Source organism: Haemaphysalis longicornis, unplaced genomic scaffold, assembly GCF_048455015.1.
Source record: "Haemaphysalis longicornis isolate Haplotype H1 unplaced genomic scaffold, Haemaphysalis longicornis Haplotype H1 scaffold_425, whole genome shotgun sequence".
Lineage (NCBI taxonomy): Eukaryota > Metazoa > Arthropoda > Arachnida > Ixodida > Ixodidae > Haemaphysalis > Haemaphysalis longicornis.
In genome coordinates this window covers 29,535-41,997 of record NW_027526369.1, presented here as the reverse complement: position 1 = coordinate 41,997, position 12,463 = coordinate 29,535, and the positions used below count along the sequence as shown (strand labels likewise).

The 12,463-nt window shown below is 48.3% G+C and overlaps 1 protein-coding gene across 1 annotated transcript in view; it reads right to left on the bottom strand.

Moving 5' to 3' along the window:
* LOC144137621 (uncharacterized) overlaps window positions 1-12,463 on the bottom strand; it is a gene marked incomplete at its 5' end in the record, with an annotated part of 66,684 nt that overhangs the window by 36,952 nt on the left and 17,269 nt on the right. Inside the window, 6 exons of the mRNA XM_077669564.1 lie at window positions 393-558; window positions 3,809-4,185; window positions 5,473-5,682; window positions 7,150-7,251; window positions 8,285-8,535; window positions 10,947-11,308. Of these exons, the coding sequence (XP_077525690.1) occupies window positions 393-558; window positions 3,809-4,185; window positions 5,473-5,682; window positions 7,150-7,251; window positions 8,285-8,535; window positions 10,947-11,308 (1,468 nt within the window). The remainder of the gene's footprint in view (window positions 1-392; window positions 559-3,808; window positions 4,186-5,472; window positions 5,683-7,149; window positions 7,252-8,284; window positions 8,536-10,946; window positions 11,309-12,463) is intronic.

The following is a 12,463-nucleotide window of genomic DNA, read 5'->3' as shown; positions in this document are numbered from 1 at the left end:
CTTGTTGATTTTGGCTTCAAGAGTAAAAAGAAGCCGCGTGGCTAGCCAAGCCAAGTAGGCAAGGATTGTTGCAAGGTGCTATGGCACCCACGACGGCACGCGATTGCAGCGACTGATTTCGATTGATTGATTGATTGATAGTAGGGTTTAACGCGCCGACGCAACTCAGACGATGAGGCGCACCGTAGTGGAGGGCTCCGTATTCATTCTGACCACCTGGGGATCTGTGCTGAAATCTCATTTTCCCTTTAGTTTTTGCAAAACTGATCGCCCTTTAGTATATATTAGTATGAAACTCTCTGCTACAACTCCTCTGGTTGCGCCTTGCAAATTTCAGCTGCTGGGGTTACGCAGAGAGCAGTAACTATGTGAAGGTGTTCCAGCCAACTGACCGCAGTCCGATCCCAGCTGCTCGAACGGTCGCTGTGGGCTGCCTCGTCCGGATCGTTGGACGAACCGGCCGGGACCGGTTCGGTGCCCTGAGTCGGCTGGGGCGACCGCAGCCGCCGACTCTGCCTAGACCGGGAGTTGGACCGAGACCTTGCCCGCTCCTTCACCCTGAAAGAGATGCAAGCACATTCATGTTAGTCGACATTCCTATGCAGTGAATCATCATTGCCATCACCAGTCATCAGCCACTGGACATTGACTGAAGGATGCAAAACTCTCCCCCATCACTTCCTCTCGCCTTTGCCCTATATTTGTTGATGATGGGGTTTAAGGGGGGGCATGGCTCTTAAAACAATTTCTTTTAATTTTTAAGTAAACTCTGTGAAACTTGTCAGACTTGCTGCTTTTTTTCTGCTGATTTCAAATATGGCATCAGTTTTTGAGTCAGTCATAGTTACCAAGATAATTGCCCATTTTTGGAGGAACAAAAGACAAAACAGTGTGAGCCATAAAACTGTAGTCTTTATATTTTCCAATACTATGAAGCCTGGTGAACGCAATCAAAGAATTGGTTTTTTGATATACGAACTCATTTTACAGCTCATTATACTTTGGTGGCACCAGTGGCAAGGAACCATTTCGAACGCCCATTTCAAACACCCAAGTTTAATGAGCTTTGTAAAATTAACTCCAGGCTGCGCATCAAAAAACTACTTCTCTTGTTGCATTCACCAGGGTTCTCAGTATTGGAAAACCAAGATTTCAGTTTTATGACCAACACTGTTATGTCTACTGTTTGACCAAAAATGACTAATGATCTCTAATTATCTTGGGAACTTTCTCAAAACATAATGGCATGCTTGAAGTCAGTGGTAAAAAAGCAGCAAGAATGACAAGTTTCACAGCGTTTATTTATCAATTAAAGGAGGCTGTTTTAAGAGCAGTGTCCCCCCTTAACACGCCGAAGCTACAACTGGGCTATAAGGCGCGCCGTAGTGGAGGGCTCCGGATTAATTTTGACCACCTGGGTATCTCTAACGTGCGCCGAAATCTCGAACATACGGGCTTTTTCGCTTTTCACCTCCATCAGAAAAGCAGCCACCGCGGCCGGGAATCGAACCCGCGACCTCCTGCTCAGCAACGCAACGCCTTAGCCACTGAGGCACCGCGCCGGGTCTGCCGAAGATTTGTTGGTTTTATTATAAAGCAAACTGCAAGTATTAAAATCGGCTGGCCTTCGGATCGAATTTCTACCTTCTCGGAGAACGCATTCGATAATCACAATCAATTCATTTCAATGTTACCTACCTCTCCCAGAAAGGATACTGAATGAATTTGCTCCCAGGGTGTAATTCGTAACTGCACTGAGTAGCCAAAAGTGCTTCGCATTCCTTAATAAACCCCTCATGTAATACCCCTACTCGGGGAATTTGAGGTGCAATAACTAAATAAATAAATAAATGCTACCCGACACATTTTTCCCAGTTTGTCATCGCAATGAACAACACTATACCAGCAAGAACAATGATGCACGAAAAAAAAAAAACACATGTCCTGCTCTTTTTACGAATAAAAAAAATGCACGTAAATTGGCCTAAAAGAAAAAAGAACTTGAAACAAGAGCCACGGTACCTGCAACTTTACCCTTAGGAAAACAACCAGACAAATTTTACATCACCCATCAGTGTCCTTTCCATCATTACCGTATTTATTCGAATGTAAGGGGAGGTTTTTTCCACAATCCCTAGTCTCAAAGTTTTACGCCGCCTTATATTCGAAGCTCAGTATATAAATATAGCGATTTTTTTCGACTCTCCAAACAGCACCCTCGCTTTATAATCGTGACCGCCTTATAATCGAATAAATACGGTATTATCGACAGCATCTTTGCATCCACATAACTATACATGCACATTTTAATAATAATTTTGTCATGAAACTAACATAACTGATGAGCATGAGCCATAAAAATGAAAGTATGAACCTTCGTCACAATATTCATCACTGTCACCACCACCCCTACACCATCATCGTCATCGTTTTGTTTGTGTACATCCAACTCTACCGGTATTTTGCTCTAGTAACCTTGCCATATAGCAAAAAAAAAAAAAAAAAAATTTGCAGGCATGATTGGTTTAAATGAGGGTACGAACGTCCAAACCTCCAGCATGATCATCACCACACTCGAAGCCCCACCACCATCATCATAGTATGATGATGACGATGCACCGCATGGGCCAACCCTTCTTAACAAAGAGATTAAAAATACTACATTTTCGTGCGTATAACCCGCACCAAAAATGCAAAAATTTCAGTGGCAAAGTAGGGGTGCGGGTAATACGCGTGGTTTTCCCTTCAGTGCAGCTTCACAGCAATGCGTGTTGTGCCATGAAGCTCAGACTGCGCCCGCAACCGCAACATCACTGCGGACCGGGCCGCTCGCGAACTCACCAGTCGGGCGGCCCCCCAGGAGAGGTCTCCCCCCACGCCCCTGAATCCTGGACGGAGATCCCATGAAGATGCGCCCTACTCGCTACCTACACCACTCGAAGACTATGGCACCATACTACGGTGGTACAGAGACACCAGGAGACGGTTCCCGGCCCCACACCCCAACCTCACTCGAAGCGAGGGGACCCTCTATCGCCAAATACAGACAGACTCTGTGCTCACACCAGTACTGGGCCGCCACATAGCCCCCGCAATCTACGAGACATCCGAGTGTACCGTCTGCCGCGCCACTCGCGGCACGCTGGCCCACATACTACAGTGCACACCCCAAGACCCCGCACCCTCAAGCATCCGACAGCTACCAGTGACAGTGCGAAGAGCCATCACCTCGTCAGACTACAACACCCAGAAATTAGTCGTCCAGTGCGTCCGGCAGGCCCTGAAGAGGCAGCGGGTAGGCGGCGCGAGCCCCTTGGGGCCGAGCGCCGGACGCCTGACCTGAAGCTCCTAGGGCTGGCCCGGATGACACCATCGGCGCCACCGGACCGTTACTAGTCAATAAAGTCTTTTCTCTCTCTCTCTCTCCTACGCAGTAACACTGACTAAGCCTTCTATGGCATGCAATTGCACAAAACTTACAAAAAAAAAAGAACAAGGACGAGCGCACTCTAACAGCTGAATTTTATTAGCGAATTGTGACTTTCGCCTTGCAGTCAGGGTATTCTACTTGCTAAATATATGCTTTTTCTGTATACATGGCATGTGATGTGTTGCTTGAGCAGTAGCTTCGGTGCAGCCTTTCCTGTATCGAATGTGCGGGCAACACACGAGGATTTTTTTTCCTTTTCTGGCGGACTGAAAGAGGGGTACGGATTACATGCATGGGCAAGTTATACGCACGAAAATAGGGTATACGATGTTTCGCCCACACGTGAATGAGTACCATGAGGATACTTGTTGTTCGCACCTCGAGATGGCAGTCCGGTTGAGCGGAGGCGACGGAGGGAGTGCCCGCGACGGATCCTCCCCAACATCTTCCTCATCTTCGTCAACAATAGAGAAATACTCGGAGTGGTCGTCGCTCGACGACGTTTCGATCGGAAGTCGTCCCTCGAGGGCAGCCAGCGTTGGTGGTGCCGCAGTGGCTGCTGCCGCTACCGCTGTCAGCGGAGCAGATGACTTTGCCACTGCTGCCAACACCATCGGCGGCGGTGCGACACTGGTGTCTTTGGCGAGGACGCTCGCGCTGCTCCGGTTCCGCACTGCCTGGCGGATCGCTTGCACCCAGTTGGTGCGGATGCCCGCCGTCACCGCACACAGCACCACTTCGTCGGCTTCCCAGAGCTGTTTCCGGTTGCCATGGCAACACCAGAGAGGGAGGGAGGAGCGAGGGAATAAACAAAAAAGATCACAATCACTGATCGGACACTTCTTAAACTAAAGATACTTCAAATATCTGTTCTTTACACGAACTATAAATGACTGGAACAAACTAACCAACACTGAAGTTTCACAGCACTCCTTTCCGTTATTTTCTTTTAGCCTCAACAAGAGTGTATAAATGTGTATGTCCACTAAGCTGTGTAACCCCGTATGTTTTAATTTTGCACTGGGGATTGTAAGTGTGTGCTTTCGTGAATACTTTTGCATTTTATATACTGGCTTGCTTAATCGCCTGCTTATATGAAATCTTCTTGTTTGCATTGTAACCCACTCTGTGAAAACCCCTAAACAGGGATTGCACTATTTATAAATAAGTAAATAAATGAATAATAAATAAGGTACCTCCAAAAGTAGAACTTGTTTACACGCTCCTCACAATTACATTTTTTTGGGGTGATACAGTAAAAGCTTGGTCCTACTCTGACTTGTGTTGCTTGAAATCTGTTCTGACTCGCCCATTTTTGCGCCTTTTGCATTTTTGCTATTCTCCTGTGGTCCGAATCAAGGCGAAATTAGAGGAGCTTTGCTGGGCTAGGAAACAGCCACAGCGTATTCTGTAGGTGTAGGTTGGCTCCTTGTAGCCTCCACTGCACTAGAATTCACTGGTGTTGTTTTGCTTGGCACCAGTGTTGCTCTAATGACATTCTAGTGTGGGGCTGTTGCCCGCTACGGGGAAGAGGTTGAACAACAGCCGAGGCGGAGCAGAAGACCTGAAAGTGTCCCACTGCCTTTTAACGTGTCACGCGAGTATATGTTGAATATACTATCGCTGCAAAAAGCAATACACCAAAAAGTGTTAAAAAGAAGAAAACAAGTGGTACATGAAATTTAATTTGGAGCCCCTCACTGAATGACAGAGAAAAAAAAAAAACGGATGTTTCAGATCGTTCCCAAAGGAGGCGAAAAATTGCGCACTGAAAAGGGTTAAATGTCTCGCATTTCATGGAACTTACACATTGCAGGAAATACAAGACACTGAGATACAAGACACCGAGTAGACCACAAGAGACTCACTGCAAAAAACACCCTTGGCATGCATACCCAGTTATCTAATTTTTCTCCCTGGCCGTTATGCGATGAAAAGCTTAGCCTCAACGTAACTCCCACAGTTACAACAGAGTGCGTCTAACTATACAGCTAGAAGCAGCCGGGTCAAGTGAGTTCAAACGAGGCGGTCTCCGAGCTCACCGCAATGACAAAGGCGTAGCTCCGATCCAAATCGACCTCCTTGACCTCACGGACCATCCGGAGGTCAAGGGTCGCGCTCGGGTCGCCAGAGTCCTCCGCTGAGGGGTCGTCAAAGTGGGTCAACGAGGCGTTCCGGAGCACAAACCAGTGCTTGGACCACTCGCCGTCCGGACCGAGCCGCATGAGCCAGCCTTTCTTGACAAAGAGATCCTGCGTCGCACGGTCACAGTCCCATCATCACCATCATCATCATCACCCCCATGTCATCATCGTCCGAATTGCAGGACGAAGAAGGTCGTGGTTTCACAGGAAGAATATTTCATTCCGAGATACAAGCCAGGCACTTCTGGTTGGTAGGACATGCGTACACCATGATTAGTACGCTATCGCGTACCAACAAGTTGGTACGTTATACCCTGCCTCCAAAACAACCTAAAAGACACCAAACCACCCTTTTTTTACAAAAACCGTGCACAGCATTGGGCTAAGCAGGGGTGGAAGTGGACTTGGGCCTTGTGGGGCAGCTCAGGGAGCAGAAATAATGCTGTTTAGGAGCTGCTTTGGAGCAGTAAAAGGTTAGTTGGAGCAGCTTTGGAGAATCAAAAGTTGAATTTTGGAGCAGTTTAAGCCTGTTTGGGAGCAGATTTCCAGAGCCAAACGTCATTTATTTGCAGTTTTTCATACTGGTAAGCAGAAAAAAATTCAAATGGCTTTTACTCAACATTCGATCAATACCGAACAGATCACTTTTTTGGCAAGTTACAAAAATGTATGATCCCAGAATAAAAGCATCCCACCTAACAGAGCAATCACCAAGAAAAAACTACAGATAAGCAATGCTTTAAACAGCTGCACCTGACTAGGCTTCAGACAAGTAACAAATAATCACAGCCCCGAGAAACAACCAAGAGATGACCAGAGCTATGCGAAATGATCTGTCTTCCACGCAAGATACAAAGTTTACCTTCATTCTACACCAAACAAAACTTTACAAAAATAAAAAAACCTGAGAGAGCAAGATGTTAGGAGGAAAAGAAACTAAGAGGAACCTAGACATAATCTGAACTACCCCTGACTAGATTCCAGAGCAAGTAAAAATAAATGTTCATGTTCACAAAACAAAGGAAAAAAAACTGTGGTTGATTCCTCTGTCATAGGAATCAGTCAAACACGGAAGTGAAATGTGCAGCGAAATCTAAAGCTGAGCATGTTTTGCGGGTCGGCAGCTGTCCTGTGGGTGTGCTTGGTGAGCAACGTCCTGCTGGCGGGTCGCTTCGGCAAAGGTGTACTGGCGTCATTTCCGTAACAGATATGACGTCAGTGAAATCTTGGTGTATGCCGGCATAAAACACCTTCAAGTTAAAATTCAAAACTGGAAAATGAACAAACCGAAATATAACATACTATTTAGTACTAAAGGTTGCTTCCCCGCAAGAAGACCCAGTGCGCAGGGGTGCAACCTTTACAGTCCGCTTGCTCCGTTGTACTGGTGTCATTCCCGTGACGGATATGACGTCAGTGAAATCTTGGTGTATGTGGAAATAAAATACTTCCGTGTTAAAAAATATCCTAGCATATTATTCACATTATTGGCCAAGTAATATACATGCTTCTAAGCAAAAATCAACTAGGGCCCTAACAAACAGGGTTCTGCACGTGAAATTGACTCTCACATACCTCAGGCATGGCCTCCCCCAAGTGCTGAACCATCTTGCTGTCGCAAGCCGTTGCGTCGAGCGCCGTTCCACCTTGGCCGCAGCCGTCGGGAACCCCACGTGACTGCACAGGAAAGTTCAACATTTCATTTTTACAATGCGGTCCAGTGGCCGGTGGTATCATTTATCAAGATCCCTAGGTGGTACCATTTATACCACCTGGGGATCTTTCCCCTGTGCCGACAATCTTGTACTCATGTGCATGCTCACATCTTTCCCTCGAATAACCTCTCAAACAGCCATTGAAAAAAGACAAAGAGCCACAGCGTCGCCAGGGATAACAAGTCAATGACACCGTTCTTAAGGCGCCACCCACCATGTTTTAAGCAATCTTCTGACAGCCACCCGATCCCTCCCCCTTTTTTTTTTTCCAGAAAGGCCAGTGCTGCCGTCACTTGAAGTGCCAATTTGCAACCACACCAGAGAAACAAAATTTACCATCCTTTCCTAAGGAAAGTTGGGAGAAGGGCGAAAGCTGTCTCACATCAAAACTGTGTCAAAACTGCATCGAAACCTTCGCTAAAAGAGCATCCAGCCTTCGCTGAAAGGGCATCCAATCGAATGTCAAACCTTCAAAGACCAAAATCGCAAACAAAGAACAAACCCATGAGACGATTTTTCACATACCAAGTAAACGCATCGACAAACAATCTAAATGTATATCGATACGTGGTTTACGGGATGAAGGTGTAATGTTGTACTCCTTCTTCACGGTCGATGCATGTATTGTCCGACCTAGAACCAATCCTTTTTCACGATATTCAAGTAACCACCAGGTTGGCACAATGGAAGTCCGGTTTCAAGCCCGCCCCGTGTGTTCGGAGATTATCTTATCAGAACTTTTCAGTCTACCAACCGGTCCATGGGGAAATGCTTTAATTCTTTGACAAAACGTTGAGTTCAAGATGGCGACTTTCCTGGCTTCTTTTGGTAATTTTCCGGTGACCTTCTGTTCTGAGGACCTGGCAACCCTGGAAATGACTGCCGTGAGAAATTTCCGACGGTAATTCCAACGGTCGCCATGATAACAGACACTGCCAATAGACAATAGATAATAGACACTGATAATAAACGCAATAATTGTCAGGGGAGCTCACCAGGTGCTTCTCGTGGGAGCCTCCACCTGAGGGTGGCAGCACAACGTTCCACTGCGGAGGCAAGTCCCGGCACGGAGGGGAGTGCGGCACGCCGCAGCCACCGTCGCCGCCGTCGCGCATCCGCGAGCTTTCGTCTGTTCGCCACGGCCGGCCGCCATCTTGGTGCAGCAGGTTTGGGGATGGTGGAAGGCCCTTGAGCTCGTTCTGCCACCGATTCAGGAGCAACTGCTGGGCCGACAGGGGCGCCGCATCTGGAGGGGAGAGTCAATTGATGGTCAATTGACGGTAAATTAACTTAAATTAATCAACTGGGTTTGATGTTGCTCAACTTGACTTGAGGGGGGACACTGTTCTTAAAAATAGCTCCTTTTAATTTCGTAAGCAAACTGTGTGAAACTTGCCAGTCTTGCTGCTTTTTTCCTGCTGATTTCAAATATGCAATTATTTTTTCAGTTGGCCAATTAGTTCCCAAGATAATAATATATAATTAGTCATTTCTGGGGGGAACAATAGACAAAACAGCACTAGTCACAGAACTGTAATATTTATATTTTCAAATACTATGAACCCTGGTGAATGCAGTAAGAGAAGCGGTTTTTTCTGATGCACCACTTGGAACTAATTTTACAGCTCATTAAAATTTGGTGGCACCAGTGGCAAGGAACCATTTTGAATGAATGCCCATTTCAGACACCAAAGGCTTGTTTGTCTCATTCTTCGCTTGTGTTTGCTTCGTATTCACCTCAGCCCGTTCAATGTGCAGCCCCCTACTCTCAAACTTCCCTTCATCCCTCCCCCCCTCCCTTCCCCTCCTCTCTTTCATCTCGACCCCTTCTCACTATTCTTAAAAATGTTTAGCGCGAAAAACCAAAGACGATACAAACATTTTTAAAGGGGCACTGACACAAAATTTTGAAGGCGAGATAACTTCGGAGATAGATTGGTGGGAATACATATACATCATCTGCAAAATATCAGCGGTGAATACAGCCTAGAACATATTTAAAATCAATTTTGAAGTGTGCGAAACGCAACCGAGCGGCCAGCAGAGGACCACGCGCAAGTGTAAATAAACAACATCCAAACACGTCACGAGTTTGTGTTTGCCGCTTCCGCACTGCCGGCTCGCCGCTCCAATCGGAGGGCCGGAGGGCGGAGCTTCTGCTCTCGAGAATGAACGACCAGATCGTTGGCGGCGGAGGCGCCGTGATTTCGTCAGCTCATCGGGCAGCTGGCCGCAACCAAAGTTCTACAGCGGTTCCAGGCACTCTGTTTCTATTACTGTTTATTACCATTGGATGCGGAAACGCGCCGGAGGCACGAAAAGCCCACTGAGCAAGCCGCACGGTCGCTGTGCAGGCGGCGGCCACGGCCGCGAAGTGGCCCACGCCGGCGCAGGTAGCTCGAGTGATAGCTTGTTACCGCTGCACGAAATTGTCCCCAAGTCCCAACCATGGTGGCTTACATGAGAAAGGAGTTAATGATGCCATGGCGGGTTGCATTAAAAATTGTCATCTGCACCGCTTACGAGAGCGGCACTCGAATATCCGCCGCAGTGCTAAGCCGAACACATCTGTAGGCGGACCTGTAGGCAGACCGGCCGGCTGCTCCCAGCGCGCGTCTTGCCACCCACCGTCTCGAGCGGCGCGCGTCGTTCGTTAGCCGCGGTAGCATTTGCACTCGCAGCGCCTGCGTCACATCCACGGTCGCTTTTAAGTGCGAATGCACTTTATAAGCGACCCCAAACCATCCACCGCCGGCGGCGGCGGCGGCGGCGGCGTCCGCAGTGCTCCTCTATATTTAAAAAAGAAACAGCATCCGGCGCCAGGTTTCGATCCGAGGACTTTGCGGCCGCAGCGCGACGCTCTACCGACCAAGCCACGGACGCGACGCTGATATCAGTGTTAGTGACGCGCCTTATATCTTTAACGCATTCAAACTACGTCGTCAGCGGCGTGCGTTGGTGACTGAGCGGCGTTATAGCGGCTTGATAACTGCGTGGTGTACACGTGATACTACAAACCCGATGGAAGAGATGGAAGAGAAGGCGGCGAGGCGGTGGGCTGCGGGGGCCGAGCGCAAGCGCCGCAAGCGGGCCGACAACCGTGCATTCGCACTTTCACATTCTCCCCCTCGGGGAAATGCGGGGGAATTTTTTTAATTAGGCGCCTCACGAGATCAGTACGGGGGGGGGGGCATTCGCAGAAACTGCCGTCGATGCGGATTCGACAGTGCTACGGCGGCTCTGCTCTGTAACTGTGATATCCCTCCGACGGTCACGTGGTCAGCTTTGTTCACACAAAATCCACAAAATCCATCGTTTCGCGGCACTCGCTGAAACCGAAACTGCGACTGGCCGCATTGAAAATGCCTCTAATTAAACAACCGTCGCACGCTGAAGCAAATGAGGTTTCTACACGTTATAAGTAGGTCACTAGCTACTTATCGCAACAAAAAAAACAAGATGCAAAATTTTTGTGTCAGTGCCCCTTTAAGAATAATGAACCAACTAGCCCCCCAACAAAGTTTTGTTAAATTACCCTTCTCACTCTTTCCCTCTTTCATTCCATATTTCCTTTTCTTCCTCTTTACCCCCTCTCCCTATATCTCTCCCGCTCTCCCTTATCTCTCTCCACCTCCTTTCTCCCCTCCCCTCACGCACTCTGCTTGTTCTTGCTGTCCCTGCTGCCTGCCGCGCCCGGCTTGGCCGCACCCCCGTGCGGCTCGGCCAGCAGCAGGTAGACCGGGTTGTGCAGGAACGGGCATGGCGGGGGACTGGCCGAGGAGTTGCGCAGGGACGACGAGTGGTGGTCCCCGCCCCGCTCCCCGGCCCACTCGGCCGGCAGCAGCTCCGAGGCCCGGGACGCACCGGGCACCATCTTGGCCACGCCGTCCGACCGGCTGCGCTGGCTCTTGAGGCCCCGGCTCTCCCGCTTGAGGTAGCGCCGGCTGCGGCTCTTAGCCAGCGCGTCCGCATCCATGTAGGCCACGCCGCCACCGCTGCCGCCGCCGCCATTACCGCTGCTGCAACGAGCGGATTGTTGGCACAGGTAAGCACGCAATGCAGGCTTATTGGCAATGAGGGGGAAGACATGCAGTAGGCACAAAGTAATGCGAAGAGCTTTTTTTAACAGCGAGGCTGTTTAGCAAATCATAATTTTTCGTGTCCGCAGTTAAAAATACCAAGAAATTGCCGAGCACGCGCACGTGAGTGCGGGCCTTGCGGCGACCACCCGGCAGTTAACAAAACCTAGAAAAAGCCTAGCGCTCGTGCATGCATTCCTCGTGATGACTGCCGAGTGTCCCCGGTGCACGTTTGTCAAGCCAAGCATACCCACTTATGGAGATTGGCCAACATTTGCCCCCCAAAAAAACTCCAGCATTCGCCACAATCGTGGCAACACCTGCTCGGAACGGGAAAGACACGTCATAGCGTACACCCCTCCAAGGTGATGTCCAATGATTATCACTTCCAGAGAAGTGAAAGAAGCTCACACTTATAGCAACAATGATGGAGCAAAGGTTGTTGCGGCAGCAAAGAAGAAGCAGATCGGCTGCAATCGTGGACTTAAGCATGGTCGTGAAGGTGGTGTACAGCTTCGCTACCTTCAAGTCTCACGTGTTAGTGTGAGCTTCCTTCCTTCTTTTTTTTTTTTTTTTTTTTTTTTTTTTTTTTTTTTGCGAAATGGTCCAAATTTACCTGGACAGAATTTCATACACAAGGGAAAATTTGTGACCGGGCCTAAATGCAACGCTGTCAAAGCTATTTACGTGATATACTTTACATGTCAGCTAGGAGAAGTTAGCTTTAACAACGGCGCATTTAGGTCCGTTCACAAATTTTCTTTTGTTTATGAAATTGCGGTTCACGTGGATCTGACTCATTTCGAAAAAAAAGCTCCTCGTGTATGTTTAATGGATGTTCGTCGTCATCATCATTATAATCAGCCTATTTAAGTTCACTCCGCTAGATATCCTTAGCTTCCAGAGTCAATCTTTGCCTATGAATTTTATTACTTCATCCCTCCATCGAGCTAATGGCCTTGTGATTTTTCTAGACCATCCCTCAGTATCCACTGTTACCTTCGTGGTCCACCAGTTGTTATTCCGTCTCACTACGTGGCCAGCCGAAGTCGATTCCTTTTTCCTAATTTGGACTACAATATAATCTCGAGTTTG